General features: G+C 39.7%; 1 protein-coding gene across 7 annotated transcripts in view; it reads left to right on the forward strand.

The window, feature by feature from the left end:
- CTNNAL1 (catenin alpha like 1) overlaps positions 1-16,897 on the forward strand; it is a 53,559-nt gene that overhangs the window by 33,910 nt on the left and 2,752 nt on the right. For 6 of the 7 annotated variants that reach the window (XM_006088043.3, XM_023753297.1, XM_023753298.1 and 3 more), the window contains 5 exons: positions 2,159-2,309; positions 8,289-8,326; positions 11,065-11,115; positions 11,215-11,369; positions 14,626-14,674. In XM_006088043.3, coding sequence (XP_006088105.1) covers positions 2,159-2,309; positions 8,289-8,326; positions 11,065-11,115; positions 11,215-11,369; positions 14,626-14,674 — 444 coding nt within the window. Of the gene's footprint in view, positions 1-2,158; positions 2,310-8,288; positions 8,327-10,029; positions 10,195-11,064; positions 11,116-11,214; positions 11,370-14,625; positions 14,675-16,897 lie in introns of those variants that run through there. The other variant, XM_023753302.1, reaches the window with a different exon arrangement.

Consider the following 16,897-nt stretch of genomic DNA (forward strand, 5'->3'; position numbering starts at 1 on the left):
ATCTAAGGGAAAAAGTGAGGGACAGAACTTCCTTTCTAACCCCAAATTACAAATACCAGGTGTGCTTGTTTCCTTTACCACGGTCAGCCAAAAGGGCTTACCTCTTACTTGCAACATTGAAGATTGATGCCAAGCCCCTGGATTTATGGTTGACAACAGTGAACACGAGTTGGTGGTACACGCCCTCCAGCAGAACCACGTTGGCTGTTGGAGGGATGATTATATGCCCTCCTGTAGGGAACAGTGGCAGAGGCTTATCGTAGAAGCAGTAACTACATCGTTATACGTGGATTTTTGAGTGTGGGGAGGTCAGCGCCCCTAACCTCTGCATGGTTCAAGGGACAGCTGTATATGAGTGACTCTCACCAGAGGTCATCTGCTGACATTTTATTATAACCAGAGGGCCTCTGTTTATTGGGAGACACCAAGGCTTCATTATTTGCAGCTGGGAGTCATCCAACTAGCCCTGGCTGCAGTGTATTTCAGTAGAACTAAAGCATGTGGCCCTCCTGCCGTGTGCAATCAGCTGGTCGCAGTCCTCTGTTTACTGTTTCCACTGCAGCAATGATTAGGAAATCCAGATTTTCTTCCCCAGGATGATGACAGAGCCTCTTGTCAACTTCCAAACTTGAGAAGCTTTTTCTGTCCCCATCACCTTGGCTTTTACCCAGTCTTTGCCATCTGTCTCTCAAAGGGGTCACTTTAGGAGATAGAGCGTGCCTCTTGGATACTTTATATTTGTTTCTGGAGCTCTCTGCTTTAGCAATGCCATTTTTATATTTCCTTTAAAGTGTTAGTCACATCCTAGGCACAGTGAGCAGGTTGCACGCTGTTCAGTGGCTCCAGAGAGGAGGGCAGCAGTGCTGAAACCTGGCTGGCCAGCCAGGGGTCCACCTTCCCTGCAGATGGGGACTGTGTTCTGCTCATAAGGCTGCCACCAGCTTGTCAGTCCTGTGACCGTGGGACTGTGCCCTCACAGAGAAGCATCTAGTTCTAGTTTCCTTGAACGTAGCATAACTCTGATATGCCAGTCTCTGGAAGCTCTCCAGTGACTTTCTTCCTTGCTCATAAAGTCCAGTCCTTACTGTGTAGGTTTCGCCATTGCATGGCCACTGGTGACCTTCCTTTTTCTTAAATTTAAATTTAAAATTTTTTTATTGATTTCAGAGAGGAAGGGAGAGGGAGAGAGAGATAGAACATCAATGATGAGAGAGAATCATCATTTGGCTGCCTCCTGCACGCCCGCTACTGGGGATCGATCCTGCAACCCAGGCATGTGCCCTTGACTAGAATTGAACCAGTGACCTCTCAGTGTGTGGGAGGACGCTCAACCAACGGAGCCACACCAGCGAGGGCTGTTCGTGTGTTTTTGAGGGTTAATATTAATGTATGTCAAACACCTAGCACGGTATCTCAAGAATATATCTACAATATACTCATAGGTGTGTACATATGTTACTACCTCTACCACTAATAATATCAATACCACTACTACCACCACCACCACTGCTGTCTAGCTACAACTACTACTTGCACTACTATTGATACCGACACTACTGTACCACCACTGCTATTGCCAGCACCACCAATGCTACTGCTACTACTACTACTACTCTAAAGGTCCCCACCAGACTGGCAACCAGGGGAGCAATGGGCAGTGGCAGCTCATCCCAGGCTAACCCCCTAAATCTGCCCCTAAGTTCTCCTTTTCTCTGACTCTACAGTGAGCTGACAGCAGCCCTGCCTTAGCTCGCTTCTTTCCCACAACCTTTCTAGAGAGCCACAGCAGCTCCATCCATTCTCTCTCCTGTGGCTTCTTCCATCCTAGGCCCTCCCTGGTTTCACTGTCCCCCACTTTAATAAACGTACTCTCGAAATAAAAAACAAAACAACCCCCCCACCCCAAGATAATTGCTCCCGGAATCGAGGTTTGTATAGAATAACACGTACTGTTTGTCTGTAGACAGGGTTATAAGAAACAGTAGGTTTTGTTCCACCATGTATCTCCATATTGGCCAACATGAGGCTTATCTGTGGAAATTACTCCATAATTGTTTATTGAGTTGATTTGGATAGTACAGACTTAAGTTTGTTCTTTCATGTGATTCTAAGAGCTAAGATTTTAAAAATCACACTTGTTTATATTGTATTTCCTCAGATAATTTCTGCTGCTGAAACATTGACATTGCATCCATCTAGTAAAATTGCTAAAGAAAACCTAGATGTATTTTGTGAAGCGTGGGAATCCCAAATTAGTGACATGTCAACATTGCTAAGAGAAATCAATGATGTGTTTGAAGGAAGACGAGGTGAGAGACTGTCCACATATTGAAATATATTATTATCTTATTGTAACGCTATTAGTTTTTCAATTTCACACTTCAGATGCACAATGAATTATCTTGTTATATCCTGAGTTATTTTTATAGTAAGATATCTTCCACAAAAAATTATGAAAATAATATTTGTCCTTTATTTAGTATTGAAGCAGTAAAGTTTGTTGTACAACAGCATAGTAGATTTCTTTGAATTAATATTAGCATTCTAGTTTTCCTATTGACATTAAGCCATTTTATGTTTCTTCTGAATTGCTTTTTAGTTTTAGTACAAATTTCTTCCGCAACACAGTGATTATCTGATTTATTTCTACTAATTTCATAATGAAATGAATGTAGTTGTTTGATTTTTGAATTGCTTTCCTTCCATTTGGATGGAATCGTTTTCCTTGATGACCTCCTGACCTGGGAATATTTCCTATGGTGGGTAAGTTCATTATTTCTACAACATGTAGAATAACACCGTACAATGTGCAGGAGGGCATCATTTTTACTTTTTATTTTAACATCAACTGGGATTTTTGTTTATTTCCCATTGTACTGTGTGTCCTGTTATTTGTATTTTTATATATTTTTCCCTTCAAATGGCCTCTGTTAGTGTCAAGCATGCCTAGTTTTTAAAATAAAATGCATTTAAAGTCACAATAACATTAAATTAGATGTTTTTTACTGACTAAGGACTTTTAAACATTTCATATTTTTGAAAATATTTACTTAGAATAATTGCTGCTATGCTTAAAAATCAGGGAATGGTATAGACTTCATAGGTATATCATAATTTGTAAAGTATGATAAAAGTTTACCATGCTTCTACATTTAAAGATTTCTGTGATAGCTAGTCTGAATGGCATATCATTTTGATGCTTTGATAAAGTATTTATGGTCCCATGGGTTTTTATGTGAGGCAAGTTTCATACATTAAAAGGTAAAGTGATGTAATTGATCCGCCTTTACGGGAGAATGCTCACTTAGCCCTAGGACTTGGTTAGGAAAGGAAGAGAAGTGGCCTCCCAGCCTTTCTTAGCACTCGCACCCTCAGCGGATAGACCAGACTTGAAACAGGAAAAGGCATAGACTTATTTTAGACTACATGGTCACTGTAGTTTCTTTGACTTTCAAGCTGGATATTATGTAAATGACCTCTTCCTTAGGTCTTCTTAATGTTTGGGTATCCTATCCTAAAAAATTCAGGCTTGTCCTGGCCGGTGTGGCTCAGTTGGTTGAGCGTCTTCCCATGCACTGAGAAGTGGCTGCTTCAATTCTGGGTTAGGGCACATGCCTGGGTCGCAGGCTCGATCCCCAGTAGGGGGTATGCAGGAGGCAGTGATCGATGTTTCTCTCTCTTATCAATGTTTCTCTTTCTCTCTCCCTTTCTCTTCCTCTCTGTCTAATATCAATAAAAACATATTTTTGGAAAAAAATTCAGGATTACTTTCACCTCCTTAGGGTGGAACAGAAATTCCTTTTTAGGAGGAAAAACTCTGCTGCATTCTATCAATGGCACACCCAGTGTTTAACTGGTAAAGACATGAGATGACATCTTTATTTTTTATTTTTTATTTTTTTTGTAATATATATTTTTTTGATTTCTTACAGAGAGGAAGGGAGAGAGATAGAGAGTCAGAAACATCGATGAGAGAGAAACATCGATCAGCTGCCTCCTGCACACCCCCTACTGGGGATGTGCCCGCAACCAAGGTACATGCCCTTGACCGGAATCGAACCTGGGACCTTTCAGTCCTCAGGCCGACGCTCTATCCACTGAGCCAAACCAGTCAGGGCGAGACGACATCTTTATGTGGGGTTAATTGAGACAGAGCTGGTTGATTTCTTACAGTGCCTTTCTTTATCCTTGCTTTTTATCATGAAGCTCATAAGAAAAGCTTTTTCCATGAAGCCCAGCTCTGAGTTCGCCGTTATCGATTGGGCTGAGCCCATGTCACGGTGCTGCTCTCCCTGCTCTGTGTGGTTATGACAGCCCTGCCTGTCAACCTTGCACCTGCACACTGCTTGCCACCCAGAGCACCGAGGGCATTCTTCCGGGCCCGCTTCTCTCTGCCACTGTCATAACTCATGTTATAACTGTCATTGGAAAGCCTTTGCTGTATTCTAGCCACCTTAGCTCTGCCCTGCATATGTTGACTCTCACAACTGGGAAAATTATCAGATATATTTGCAACTATCGTGGAGCCAACCATTTAAGTGGCAAACAACATGCTAAGCAATGAGAAAGTGTTCTCATATTTGAAGTCATTCTGGGAGTTCGGTCATTGTTCTGTTTACTCAAGACACTCACATTTCACAGTCAGGCCTCATGGGATTGTTTTAAGAACTCGAAAATCAGCCCGACCAGTGTGGCTCAGTGGTTGAGTGTTGACCTATGAACCAGGAGGTCATGGTTCAATTCCCGGTCAGGACACATGCCCGGGTTGTGGGCTCGATATCTAGTGTGGGGCATGTGGGAGGCAGCCGATCAATGATTCTCTCTCATCATTGTTTCTGTTTTCCTCTCTGAAATCAATAAAAAGATATATTTTTTAAAAGATCTCAAAAATCAATATTTGTCTTCTGTCCTTTTTGTCTTTTCACCAAACCTCCAAGGAGGCCATAGCCTTCATATTAGAAGGGACCGGATAAAGAAGACTTCACTTTCCCTTAGTGATGAGTATGTAGCAGCATGGAGAACTTGAGATTATTTTAGACAAATGTCAGGAAGAAGCCTTCTCTCATGGCTTGCAGACTCTATCCCTCCTTTAAGGAAGCTGAATTTCCTTGGTTCTATTTGACCCATTTTAGAGTTCACATGACTAAGCTCAGTGTTTAAGGATGTGGGGTAGCCCTGTTTCATAGCCCTGCATGTAATTCATCACCTGGCAGGTCGGATGCATGGGGTGCTGGTCACTGACATGGGGAGTACAGGAAGAGGAACATGCTTGTGGATAAATACAAGCTTATTTGGGGAACACATGAGTCTGGAACATGGAAGTGATCCATCCAGACAGATGATGGGGCGAGGGTAATAGAAATGGAAATAAGAGGACTGATACCAGAAGAATTTTACAAATAATATTGGTAGGATTTGGTGATTGAATGTGAAAGTAAAGAAGGGTCTGAGGTTGATGATTGGGTTTGGATTTGAATCTGTCAATCCACTCCTGAGGTTAGCCAATAATCTGCCTGTCCTTCAGTGGTTAGGCATTCATTTTAAGTGGGTCTAGGGACTTGGTTTCTTTTCTGATCGAGTGTGTGATATAGAGCCCCTCTGGAACCCAGAAAAACTAACTGAACTTCTCATAGGGAATAATGTAGCACATCTTCAGTGAAATGAAATGATGAGGCTTATATGTCCCTGGGGAGTTTGTTTTATTTTGTAGAGATGCAGAAAAGCTCTGAATATTGAAAACGGGAACAGTACTTCTCAATTAGGTTTTCAGAAGAAATCATTTTTGGTACTCTCGCAAGATGAGAGGGCCTTTGGGACTTAATGGTGAGCTTAATTGATCTTGAAGTATAAACTCAGAAATAAAGATGGCACAATTGTGGTTTTGATGTAGGGGGTATTAAACAAAGGATTTAGTGCTTTGAAAATAATTCTGTAAAACAAATATCTGTACCAAGTATGTGCTCCCCAAATATTTGTTTTTCCAATTATTCCTAATGTTTATAACATGTTTTCATCAGAGACAGCCTCTTTAATTTGATATAATAGCTAAACATAATTGAGTCAATATATTCTTGCTCTGCTTCAAATTAATGGCAATAATTAGACTTGTGTGGAAAAAACTATAAAATTATAAAATGATTCAGATTCATCTTTTTTTTTGTATTTTATCAACTTACTTGGCTAAGAATGATCAGTTTTGCAATGATCATCAAGCATTCTGAGTCTCACTGAGGGCTAGGAATGGGGAGCAAAGCCAAGTACAGTACCTGAAAGAGGGCCTCAGGGAGTGGACTGCTGGCGACTAGGGACTGGCCAATGGGAATGTAGCAGACCAGACTATATAAGTTCTCTTATGGATTTATTTCTCCCTACCTTCTGGTTTCTTTAACTCTTTGTACCTTGGAGAAATAAGAAATACCGAAACAGTTGGCTATTTTTTCCCTTTTGGAGAATAAATGTGAACATTTCAGAGTCATGGGCACTACAGGGGATCACAAGGGTAGATAACACAGGATTGCTCACCTAAGCTAATTATCCTTAAGTAATGATTATGCCCTCTTCCTGGCTTATTAAGATCACTTTTAAGAGGTACTATGGACAGGATTCACACTTTGAATTAAGATAGATGGTGAGTTTTGAGGTTCTGAGTGACTTGAAGACAGTCTTCTGTTAATCTCACAGCTAAATCTGGCACTTTTTACATCAGGGTTAGGAGACAAGGCATGGAAATTACTACTTCCTCTTTAAAGTTTTATTTTTCTCTCACAAGTCTAAGACCAGAAAACCATTAATAAAATCCCCTTACAATTCTGACATTACAAAGAAATGATTTGAATCGTAAAGCTATTTCCAAGTACCATTAAGGCTGACCTGTAATGACAGGTCATCTTCTAGATCAGCTCCGTTCAATGGAAATACAGTGCAAGCCACATATGTAATTTAAAAATTGTGGGAGGCAGCCCTAACTGATTTGGCTCAGTGGATAGAACATCAGCCCACGGACTGAAGGGTCCTGGGTTTGATTCTAGTCAAGGGCATGTACCTTGGTTGCAGGCTCAATCCCCAGTTGGAGATGTGCAAAGGCAGTGATCGATGTTTCTTATCGATGTTTCTAACTCTCTATCCCTCTCCCTTCCTCTCTAAAAATCAGTAAAAAATATATTTTAAAAAATTGTAGGAGGCACAAGAAAATTTAAAAAATAAACAAGTGAAATTCATTTTAATACTATTTTTATTTAATCTGGCATACCCAAAATATTATTTCCATTTATAATCAATATTTAAAAATTGTTGAGATCTTCATTTTTTTTCTTTGTATTATTTCCTCAAAATCCAGTATGGATTTTACTTACAGCAGCACATCTCAATACAGACTGGCTATATTTCAATTGATCAATAGTGATATGTGGCTAGTGTATTCCATATTGAACAGCACAGTTCTAGATGAAAATTTAAATATGTTATGAACAAGTTTGCCCTATTTGTGTAATAGTCATTCCATAAGGAAGGGCGTGGTTTAGTGTTTTTACATATTATTGCCTTTAATTACATGGAACTATATGAAATTGCTGTTTTTATATTTCAAAGTTGTTGAGTATCAGCAATTTTATATGGTTTCACCTAATACATTATGGCTGAACACAATTTCCTTGAAACCAAGAAGAAATCACTGTTCAAATCTTACCTTGAATTTTTATCCCAGATATAACAAACTAGCTTTAAAAAAAAAAACAACCTGTCATTCATTGTAACCTGACTCTATACATGACCCAGAAGCCAGAAAAATGAAAGGGCAGGGATGAAGTGGGCGTTCCACATATCCTTTCCTTAGTAGTTGTGCTTCCTGCCACATGTCAGTTCCCAGCAAGTGTTGTTTGCTCTTTCTCATCTTCCTATCTGTACCCTAGAGCTGTCTTCTTCCCTGACTGGTAGGACATGCTGTGGGGGTAGCTGTACATGGCTTGGTCTGGTACTTGCGGAAAAGGAGGCAAACACTGATAACGGGTCCTGCAGATCGGGGTCTCATTAAGGCGGGCTGCCGTGGAAGCGCTCACTGTGAGTGACATGGTGGCTGTGGAGGAGCTGGAGAGGGCACATAGGCACCTTACAGATACCACTGCTGACAGTCTCTGTGTTCACCATCAAATTACACGTTTATTTCTCAATCATATGTGATTAGTAGACAAAGTTTAAAATTAATAGACTGACATTCCTGTTTATTTAATAATATTTTAAAATTAGATGTGAATAATGGAAAATTTGTTTTAAGTTATATATGTTGTTTGTAGGAGAGAAGTATGGCTACCTTTCACTTCCAAAGCCCATGGTAAGTAGTTTTGTGCATTTCAGAATGTTTTTTATTCAGAATTCAGTTACGCTCTTGCTGCCTATTGCTACCCAGCCCCCAATAATTGACATTAAAATAGGATATTAAATGTTGATTGCTCATAGTTGTTATTCTGAATAAAATCTAGTTTCAGTTCATATTATGATTGTTTGTGTTGGGTTTGGAGTTTGAGGGAATAGGTAACAGATTGCATGATTAATAAGAAGCCATAATCTGAAGTCAGAGGCCTATTTGTTCTTCATGTCTTTTATCTAATTCACATTGTCATGTTGGAATCATTTTCTACAGATGAGGGACTTTCTTAATGTTTCCTACCTTGATGAAATTATGCCATGCTATTTATATTTAGAGACTTGAAATGTACAGCTTTACATAACTGAAGCTGATGTACTTGACTGCATTTCAAAGTAGTGTCCACTAGGTGGCAAGCTTGGTTGCATGATTAAGATGGTTTCTGTACCTTTTCAGGCAATTCCCTTCCTGTATCTTCATAAAATATTTTAATAATAATTTGTAAAAGTAAACCTAAAAATAATGAAAACAGGACTCATTTTAAAAGAAAACATGGAACATAAAATTCTAAATAAAATAAAACCTAAAAACCTGTAGGTATTCTTATCTTTTTAAAATGCTTTATTAATTGCTTTGTAGTCTAGTAGATTAAGGAAGAAGATACAGATGATGCAACTTTACAAGGAGGAGCCAAAGAGATCATTGATCATCTCCATTTATTTTCTAATGAACATAAGAGGCAGCTGGTGTGTGTGTGTGTGTGTGTGTGTGTGTAACCTTATAGTTTCCCTGTACTTAGTTTCTGTCTTTAACTTCTCCCAATTCTTCTAGAGCAAGGAACATTAGAAAATCTCAAAAGGGCTATATTAAATGAGCAAATATAAACTATGGAGTAGAAAAAAGGGAAAAGTTGAGGATGTTTGGCTCTACAGTAAAACTGGTGACACAGTAGCTGGCTAGAAGTAATAAGTCATGGTAATAATGAGGCTACAAAAAACAGAGAGGTACACCTATACCTCAGAGGTGTTGGTGATGACTGTTTCTTAAGTGGGCACATGAGTGTTTTGTTTTATTATAATTTATACTTTGTATACAGAGAGAGAGTCTATATATATAAAAGGCTGATATGCAAAGTGTCCCCTTGGGAGGTCGACCAGGAGACCAGAGTTCGATTGCTCGCTATGACATGCGCTGACCACCAGGGGGCAGTGCAGAACAAAGGAAGGCTCCGGCTGGCAGCTGGAAGGCCCTGATTGGCCCTGATTGCTGGCCATGCCTAGGGCCCTACCTATGCACGAATTTTGTGCACTGGGCCTCTAGTTCAGTGGTTCTCAACCTTCCTAATGCCGCAACCCTTTAATACAGTTCCTCATGTTGTGGTGACACCCAACAATAAAATTATTTTCATTGCTACTTCATAACTGTAATTTTGCTACTGTTATGAATCATAATGTAAATATCTGATATGCAGGATGTATTTTCATTGTTACAAATTGAACATAATTAAAGCATAGTGATTAATCACAAAAACAATATGTAATTATATATGTGTTTTCTGATGGTCTTAGGCGACCCCTGTGAAAGGGTCGTTCGACCCCCAAAAGGGTCACGACCCACAGGTTGAGAACCGCTGCTCTAGTTGTTTAAATAAATGTTTCCTTAAAAAAAAGTGTCCCTGCATTTCCTGGACCCTTTATGTCCATGCGTCTGGCTGTCTGGAACTCCTGCCCCAACCATGGGAGCTCACAGCAGATCTCAGAGTGAGAGGGATGCCCAACCTGGGCCGCCATCGCTGAGAACTTCTGAACATATTTTTCAAAGGATCATTGCTATGGGTAATGCTTTCTATCCTTCTAGGCCAGTGGTTGGCAAACTGCAGCTGGCGAGCCAAATGCGGCTCTGTGGCCCCTTGAGTGTGGCTCTTCCACAAAATACTACGTGCGGGCATGCATGTACAGTGCCATTGAAACTTTGTGGCCCATGCGCAGAAGTTGGTATTTTGTGGAAGAGCCACACTCAAAGAGCCGCATGTGGCTCGCGAGCCGCAGTTTGCCAACCACTGTTCTAGGCAATAGGCACCTGCAGGCAAGCCTGGTAACCTGACTAGTGGACAGTGTTTTCTGCTTTCCCGGGGGAAATAGATTTTGAGTTCCAAATAGCTCACATAGAAACAGACCTGCTGTTTCAAGTATAGGGGTGTGCCCAACATGTTGGTTCAAATATTAAACCGTAATTCTAGATATAATCTTCTATACAAGCTGGGTGAAGGATTGGGAATCTGGATATCAGTGAAACGAAGGTGCTGAAATTTAGCCCTCAAAGGGCACATTGGGTAAAGGCGTTGAATTGCAGTCATAACATTAGGATCAGATGGACATCTACAGAGGGTGGCTAAATTTATTATATCATTTCAGAAGAATAATTTTAATAACAACTGTGGGAAAATGCCAAAGTCCTTAGGTCCTTCTGGGACACTGCTCCGTTTCCCTCGCCCAGATTTCTACCTACCTACCTGTTCCAAGCTGAGCTCACATACTAGTAGAGTACTTGCAGGTAGTTCTTTGTTTTAACTTAAACAACTTAATATACTTTAAGTATGTGCTGAAAATGTTTAGGTTACAACTTTATTACAGGTGTTTCATTATGCTTTCTAGTACTATTGTATTTCCTCACAGTGACCTTAGTCTTTTATTTTAATGTCACAGAAGAATAATGCAAACCTGAAATCATTAAAGCCAGAGAAGTCTGACTCTGAGGTAAGACCTTTTTCTTTGTCATAATCTTACTTCTAATCTCCCTCTTACATCGGTAATAACAAAATCATGTGATTAAAATATCTTCTCCATATTTTATAGGAGAAAGCCAAGATTGCAAAGCTTGGACTTAAGCTAGGTTTACTCACCTCTGATGCCAACTGCGAGATCGAGAAGTGGGAGAATCAGGAGAATGAGATTGTTCGATATGGGCGGAACATGTCCAGGACGGCCTATTCTCTATATTTATTTACTAGGTAAACATATTTTGATCTTTTTAAATCAATTTAATATCTAGTGTAAAGAAAAAATGCCATGTGAAATCATTGGTAGGTTAAAGTCAGTTTAGTGTGCATGGTAAAAGCCTATATATGTCCTTCTTGTTTTAAATAAGTGAATGCAACAAGAAGACTTTCAATTAAGACTTAGGTGTAGTAGAGACCCTCTTCTAGGTTTATATCCCATCCTCTTCATAATTTTGCATTCTACTTTTTTTATCCTATACATCAACCCAGCCAGCATCAGTAAGTTTAGAAAACATGCCTTTTAGAGCCATTAGGCCTACCACCTCAATAGAGTGCCAAATCTCTGTGAGTCACTGCTTATTGTATAGCACAGATTTTAATAACTTTGCATTTACCTGACCTACATTCTTCGTCTTGTCCACATCACAAGACTCTTGAGCAAATGCCTGTTGAAGTCAATGTTGATCACATTCCAAAACCTTCCATTATAATAATCTCCCTATATGGTATAATAATGTATATGTATATATGATAGTAATACCGTGTTGCTAAATATCAGTTATCTGCTCAATAATCTGTTCTAGAATTTTCTCATGGAATGACTTCAAACTTTTCACTAATTTTCTGAAATCTATCTTTTTTATTTTTGAAAATCTGGAAAATACTTGATCTATCCAATGTTATGGCCCCTCTTTTACTCATTTTGATTTTGAAAATATTGTCAGCAGTGGTTCACACCTGCACGTTGTTTCAGTATTCTGAAATGTAATCCATTTAGTCTGGAATCTTAAGCTTGATTAAACTAGGTAGGATCTCTACTACTGTGTGGGCATTGGGGCTCAATAAATAGCACCCTTTCCCTACCCAGCTTCTGAACAAAACACAAAAATAAGCAAAAGACTAGGCAGATGGGGGGCAGTAACGTTTGTACTGGTAAAGCTGATATTGGACAATGTAATTTATATCCACAGGCAGGTAGGTTTTTACAAATGATCTCTAGAATTAAGAAATCTTACTCCACAGGGACAGACTGTGTCTCTTAAGACCCCTGAAAGAACAGGAATCTCCCCAAGGTAGCTTTACTTTCAAGAGAAAAAGAAAAGAAAGAGCTACCATGTCCAATTTATTTCCAGGAAGTCTGAGAAGATAGATAAATGGCCACCTCTTCAGTGGGATGGGGACGTGAGGGAGGGATGCGTACTAGTGGAAGGAATCTGAGGACTCAGCATTCACTAGGAAGAGCATTCATGTCCCTTTTGCGTGTGTCTTCTATTCCTTCAAGATAAACCATTCTCCTGGAGGGCGAAGGGAAAATGACAGTTGAGCTATTTTTTCTGTGTTGAGCAGTCATTTGTTAACACCTTCCCATATTTTCCATTATTGGTGACCTTTCCTCTTTGGTGGTTTCCTTCCTTTGTTCTTAATTGTTTTGGCAAGCTTCTCCTGGGATTAAGTCTTTCCAGCACTATGACCTTCCTTAGTTCATATCTTTTAAAAATCTGATGAGTCAAGTCTACAAAAGAAAGTAAAATGGAACTCTTTTGTTTTCTCAACAAGAAAATGTGCCCAGATTAACTCTAATAACAAAGATCTTTACTTTTGGCTGATAAAAACTGGAGAAATACATTACTAATGAATATAGTCTGACATATAAAATCTGCCCTAATAAAAGTTTCATGAGTAGATTTGTTCCTGTTTGTCATTCCCCTTTTATTTCTTGTTTCCTATTTCAGAATGTTTCAGGGCGATATGGTCAGCATTTGCTTCGCAGTCAGAATAGTGGGTTTTGATAAAGGATGACACGCACCCCACAGAGATGGGAAGCATGGGGGGTTGCATTATGAGGGGTAGGGAAAACTCAAGTTCTATGGAATGGGACTTGTTGCTAGAAGATGGTTATTGGACAGGAACACTGAATCTCAGGACAAGGAAATCCGTTTCTGTGATGGATAACACCTCGTGCTGTTTGGGCAAGTCTTGGTAATAGAATTGTAAAACCTCGAGCTGGCTTAGTTTTCTACCAGCGTATTTAGTAGACCTGTTTTTTTCTCCAACAGTCTTTCCTGTTTTCCCTTAAGACTGTGGTTTACCAACCTCATCTAGTTGCTTCTTTCAGAGACTTATCTGTTGGACCTCACAGTATCCAGTTTTGTAGTTTTCCTGGGTAATTTTATAGCTCTTCCTCAGGCTATTGTTTAATGTTGTCCTAACAGTTTATATAAATTTCTTAATAATTTATATATAATTAATATTTCTTAATAGTTTATATTTTTGCATTTTATGATTTTCAAAAATTTCAGTTTTACCAGTGCATTATACATTTTTTGTTGTTGCTGTTTTTAATCCTTACTGGAGGATATTTTTCCCATTGATTTTTAGAGAGAATGGAAGGGAAAGAGGAGGCGAAGGGAAGGAAGGAAAGGAGAGAGAAAGAAAGAAATACCAATGTGAGAGAGACACATCAATTGGTTGCCTCCTGCACTTCCCCCTGCTGGGGCCTGGGATTAAACCTGCAACCCAGATACATGCCCTTGACAGGGAGTTGAACCCGTGACCCTTTGGTGCCCGGGCTGACACTCTAACCACTGAGCACACTGACCATTGCAGTGTGTTATAGTCTTTAAAGTGGTTCCTGCTTCATAATTTCATTTGATTCTCACAACAGTTTGTCTGAGAACAGGAAAAATTTGCTCCTATGTCACAGTTGTTAGGAGGCAGAACTGGTTGCTACTAGACTTCAGATCTCCTGACTCATCCCTTGTGAGTCCAGATTCATGCATTGTGTTGCTCTTTGTGGTGATTCACTGTTCATTTGTAGGGTCTAATTCTTCTTGGTGGTTTTCAATCTGATACTCTCTAACCTTCTGATGAGAGAGGTACACAAATATTATTATGATTATTTTACACACTCAGAATTGAAACTTAAATAACATACCTCATCAAAGACAACTGAACTCCTCCCTGCGTTGAAAGTGGAATGAGAAATGAGAAAAATAGGAAAAATAAAACTTTAATATAACTTGTGAGATTTAAATTTCTTTACATTGTAAAATTAAGATGTTTAATGTTCATTTAAAATTTTAAAAAGTGTCTAAGAAATAATAATTAAAGTTGCTTTAAGAATAAAATCATAATATTATGAATCTATTCCACAGTCTTCGAAATTTGGGATCTCTTAATATACAAAATGCTTTATAACTTTAATATTGCAAAACTAATTCCCAGGCAATAACTTTTTCTTACTTTCTTATTAATTCATTTCTTTCAGGGGAGAGGGGCCACTGAAAACTTCCCAGGATTTAATTCATCAATTAGAGGTAAGTTTTATTTCCATGTTTTGCTGCTACTTCAGCTCTGGGCTAAATTCTCCTCGCTTAGGTAAATGCTTTAGAATGACAAGCAGATGACAAGATTCCTTCTTATCTTCCCGACTCTCCTATCAGTCTGCTCGCCCCTCCAGAACCAAGAGCATTCTTGCATCTGTCACTTTAATCACCTGTATACCATTGTCTTTGGCATTCCCATGCTTCCACCTGGGCCTCTCGAGGAAAGGGAGGTGCAGCTTGAGAGGATATTTGTCAGCTGAGTCAGAAGAATTGTAGAAATATTTCTCTGGATTTTCCTGTAAAGTTGACTATAAATGAGCTTTTTCTCTTGAAACAGTTGGAATAAATTCTAGATTCATTCCAAGTCATAGCACAGCATAGTGGGCATTTCACTGCAGAAGAGCCACTACTCGCCTGCTTTTTGTGTGAGCTCGTTCATGACACTGATGCCTGCTGAATTGCCTACAAACTGATGAACATAAACTGCTCATCGAATATTTATGGAGTTTATACCATGTGTCAGACCCTGGACACATGGGTCAGACTCTATGGACAAAAGTGAACAAAACAAAGCCCCTGTTCCCATGGAGCTTACATTCTAACGGAAGGAGGTCGACAGTAACGAGTATATAACGCCCATGTGTAAGGACTTAGAGAAGAAAGTGTGCAGGAGAAGAACAGAGAGGGGATAGAGGGGCCATCAGAAAAGACCTCTCGAAGGAGGTAATATCTGCATAGAGATATTAATTGAGAAAGTGAGCTGGATGTATATCTTCGGATTGACTATTTCAGGCAGACAGAACAAGTCTAAAGGCCCGGAGGTATGAAACTAGGCTGGGGAATCTGGGGAACAATAAGGAGGCAAGTGTAGATGCCATGGAGTGAGCCGGAAAGAAAGTGGTAACATCCGACATCTCTGTAGCCACGGAAGAAACTTTTTCCCCCCAAGTGTGGAGGAAAACTCACTGGGGGTTTTGAGGAGAAGTAGCATGATCTGACTATATCTTAAAGCTTTTTTGGCTTGATCAAGAGGGAAAATGGTAGTGCTATTTGCTGAGATAGGGGACACCAAGGGACTACACCAGATCTACAGGGTGGAAATGGAGCATTATTTTGCTGAAGACTGATATCAGGGTAGTTCAGGAATGGAGAGAGAGGCTTGGAAGTCATCAGCTTTATGGTGGTTTTAAAACCGTGACACGCTATGAGACAGATGTGGATCTTGCCCTCAAGGGGTTTACAGGCTACAAGGGAAGAAGAGATATGTAAAATAGAAAGTGTTCATGTAGAATGAGGAGGAATATATGAGTGAGTCAATCCATTGGGTTAGAAGCTCGGTATAAAACTCATTGGTTTTCCTTTTAAAGGGTGGGGAAGGATGCAAAGGATGATTTGACCTTGAGATCAGTTTATCTATGACAGCAAGGTGTTAAGGCTAATGGACAGAGGAGTGAAGTTATCCCTAGAATTATTGCCTCCTTCTTCATTTATGGTAATTTATGACCAAAACCTGTTTTTTAATTCACAAATCATTCTCAGATTGCCCTGTTCACTTCATTCTTACTGCTGTCACTTAAAGTTAAGTCTTCATTTTTTTTTAAAATATATTTTTCATTGATTTTTTACAGAGAGGAAGGGAGAGAGATAGAGAGTCAGAAACATCGATGAGAGAGAAACATCAATCAGCCGCCTCCTGCACATCTCCCACTGGGGATGTGCTCTCAACCAAGGCACATGCCCTTGACCGGAATTGAACCTGGGACCCTTCAGTCCGCAGGCTGACGCTCTATCCACTGAGCCAAACCGGTTTCGGCAAGTCTTCATTTTTTTACTCCCCTGGTATCTTTCACTTATACTGAATATTCTTATCAGTCCAACTCATTTGTCATTGTTTTTTCCCATCATCTTGTTCCCCTACTGCAGTGGTTCTCAACCTTCCTAATGCTGCAACCCTTTAATACAGTTCCTCATGTTGTGGTGACCCCCAATTTCATTGTTACAAATTGAACATAATTCAAGCATAGTGATTAATCATAAAAACAATATGTAATTATATATGTGTTTTCCGATGGTCTTAGGCGACCCCTGTGAAAGGGTCGTTCGACCCCCAAAGGGGTCACGACCCACAGGTTGAGAACCGCTGCCCTACTGGGTTGTGAAATGTGTGGTGAATAGGCAAAAACCAATCTGAATTGGTCCTCTCGAGTGGCTGGT

The sequence above is a fragment of the Myotis lucifugus genome, unplaced genomic scaffold, assembly GCF_000147115.1.
Source record: "Myotis lucifugus unplaced genomic scaffold, Myoluc2.0 scaffold_43, whole genome shotgun sequence".
Taxonomy (NCBI): Eukaryota; Metazoa; Chordata; class Mammalia; order Chiroptera; family Vespertilionidae; genus Myotis; species Myotis lucifugus.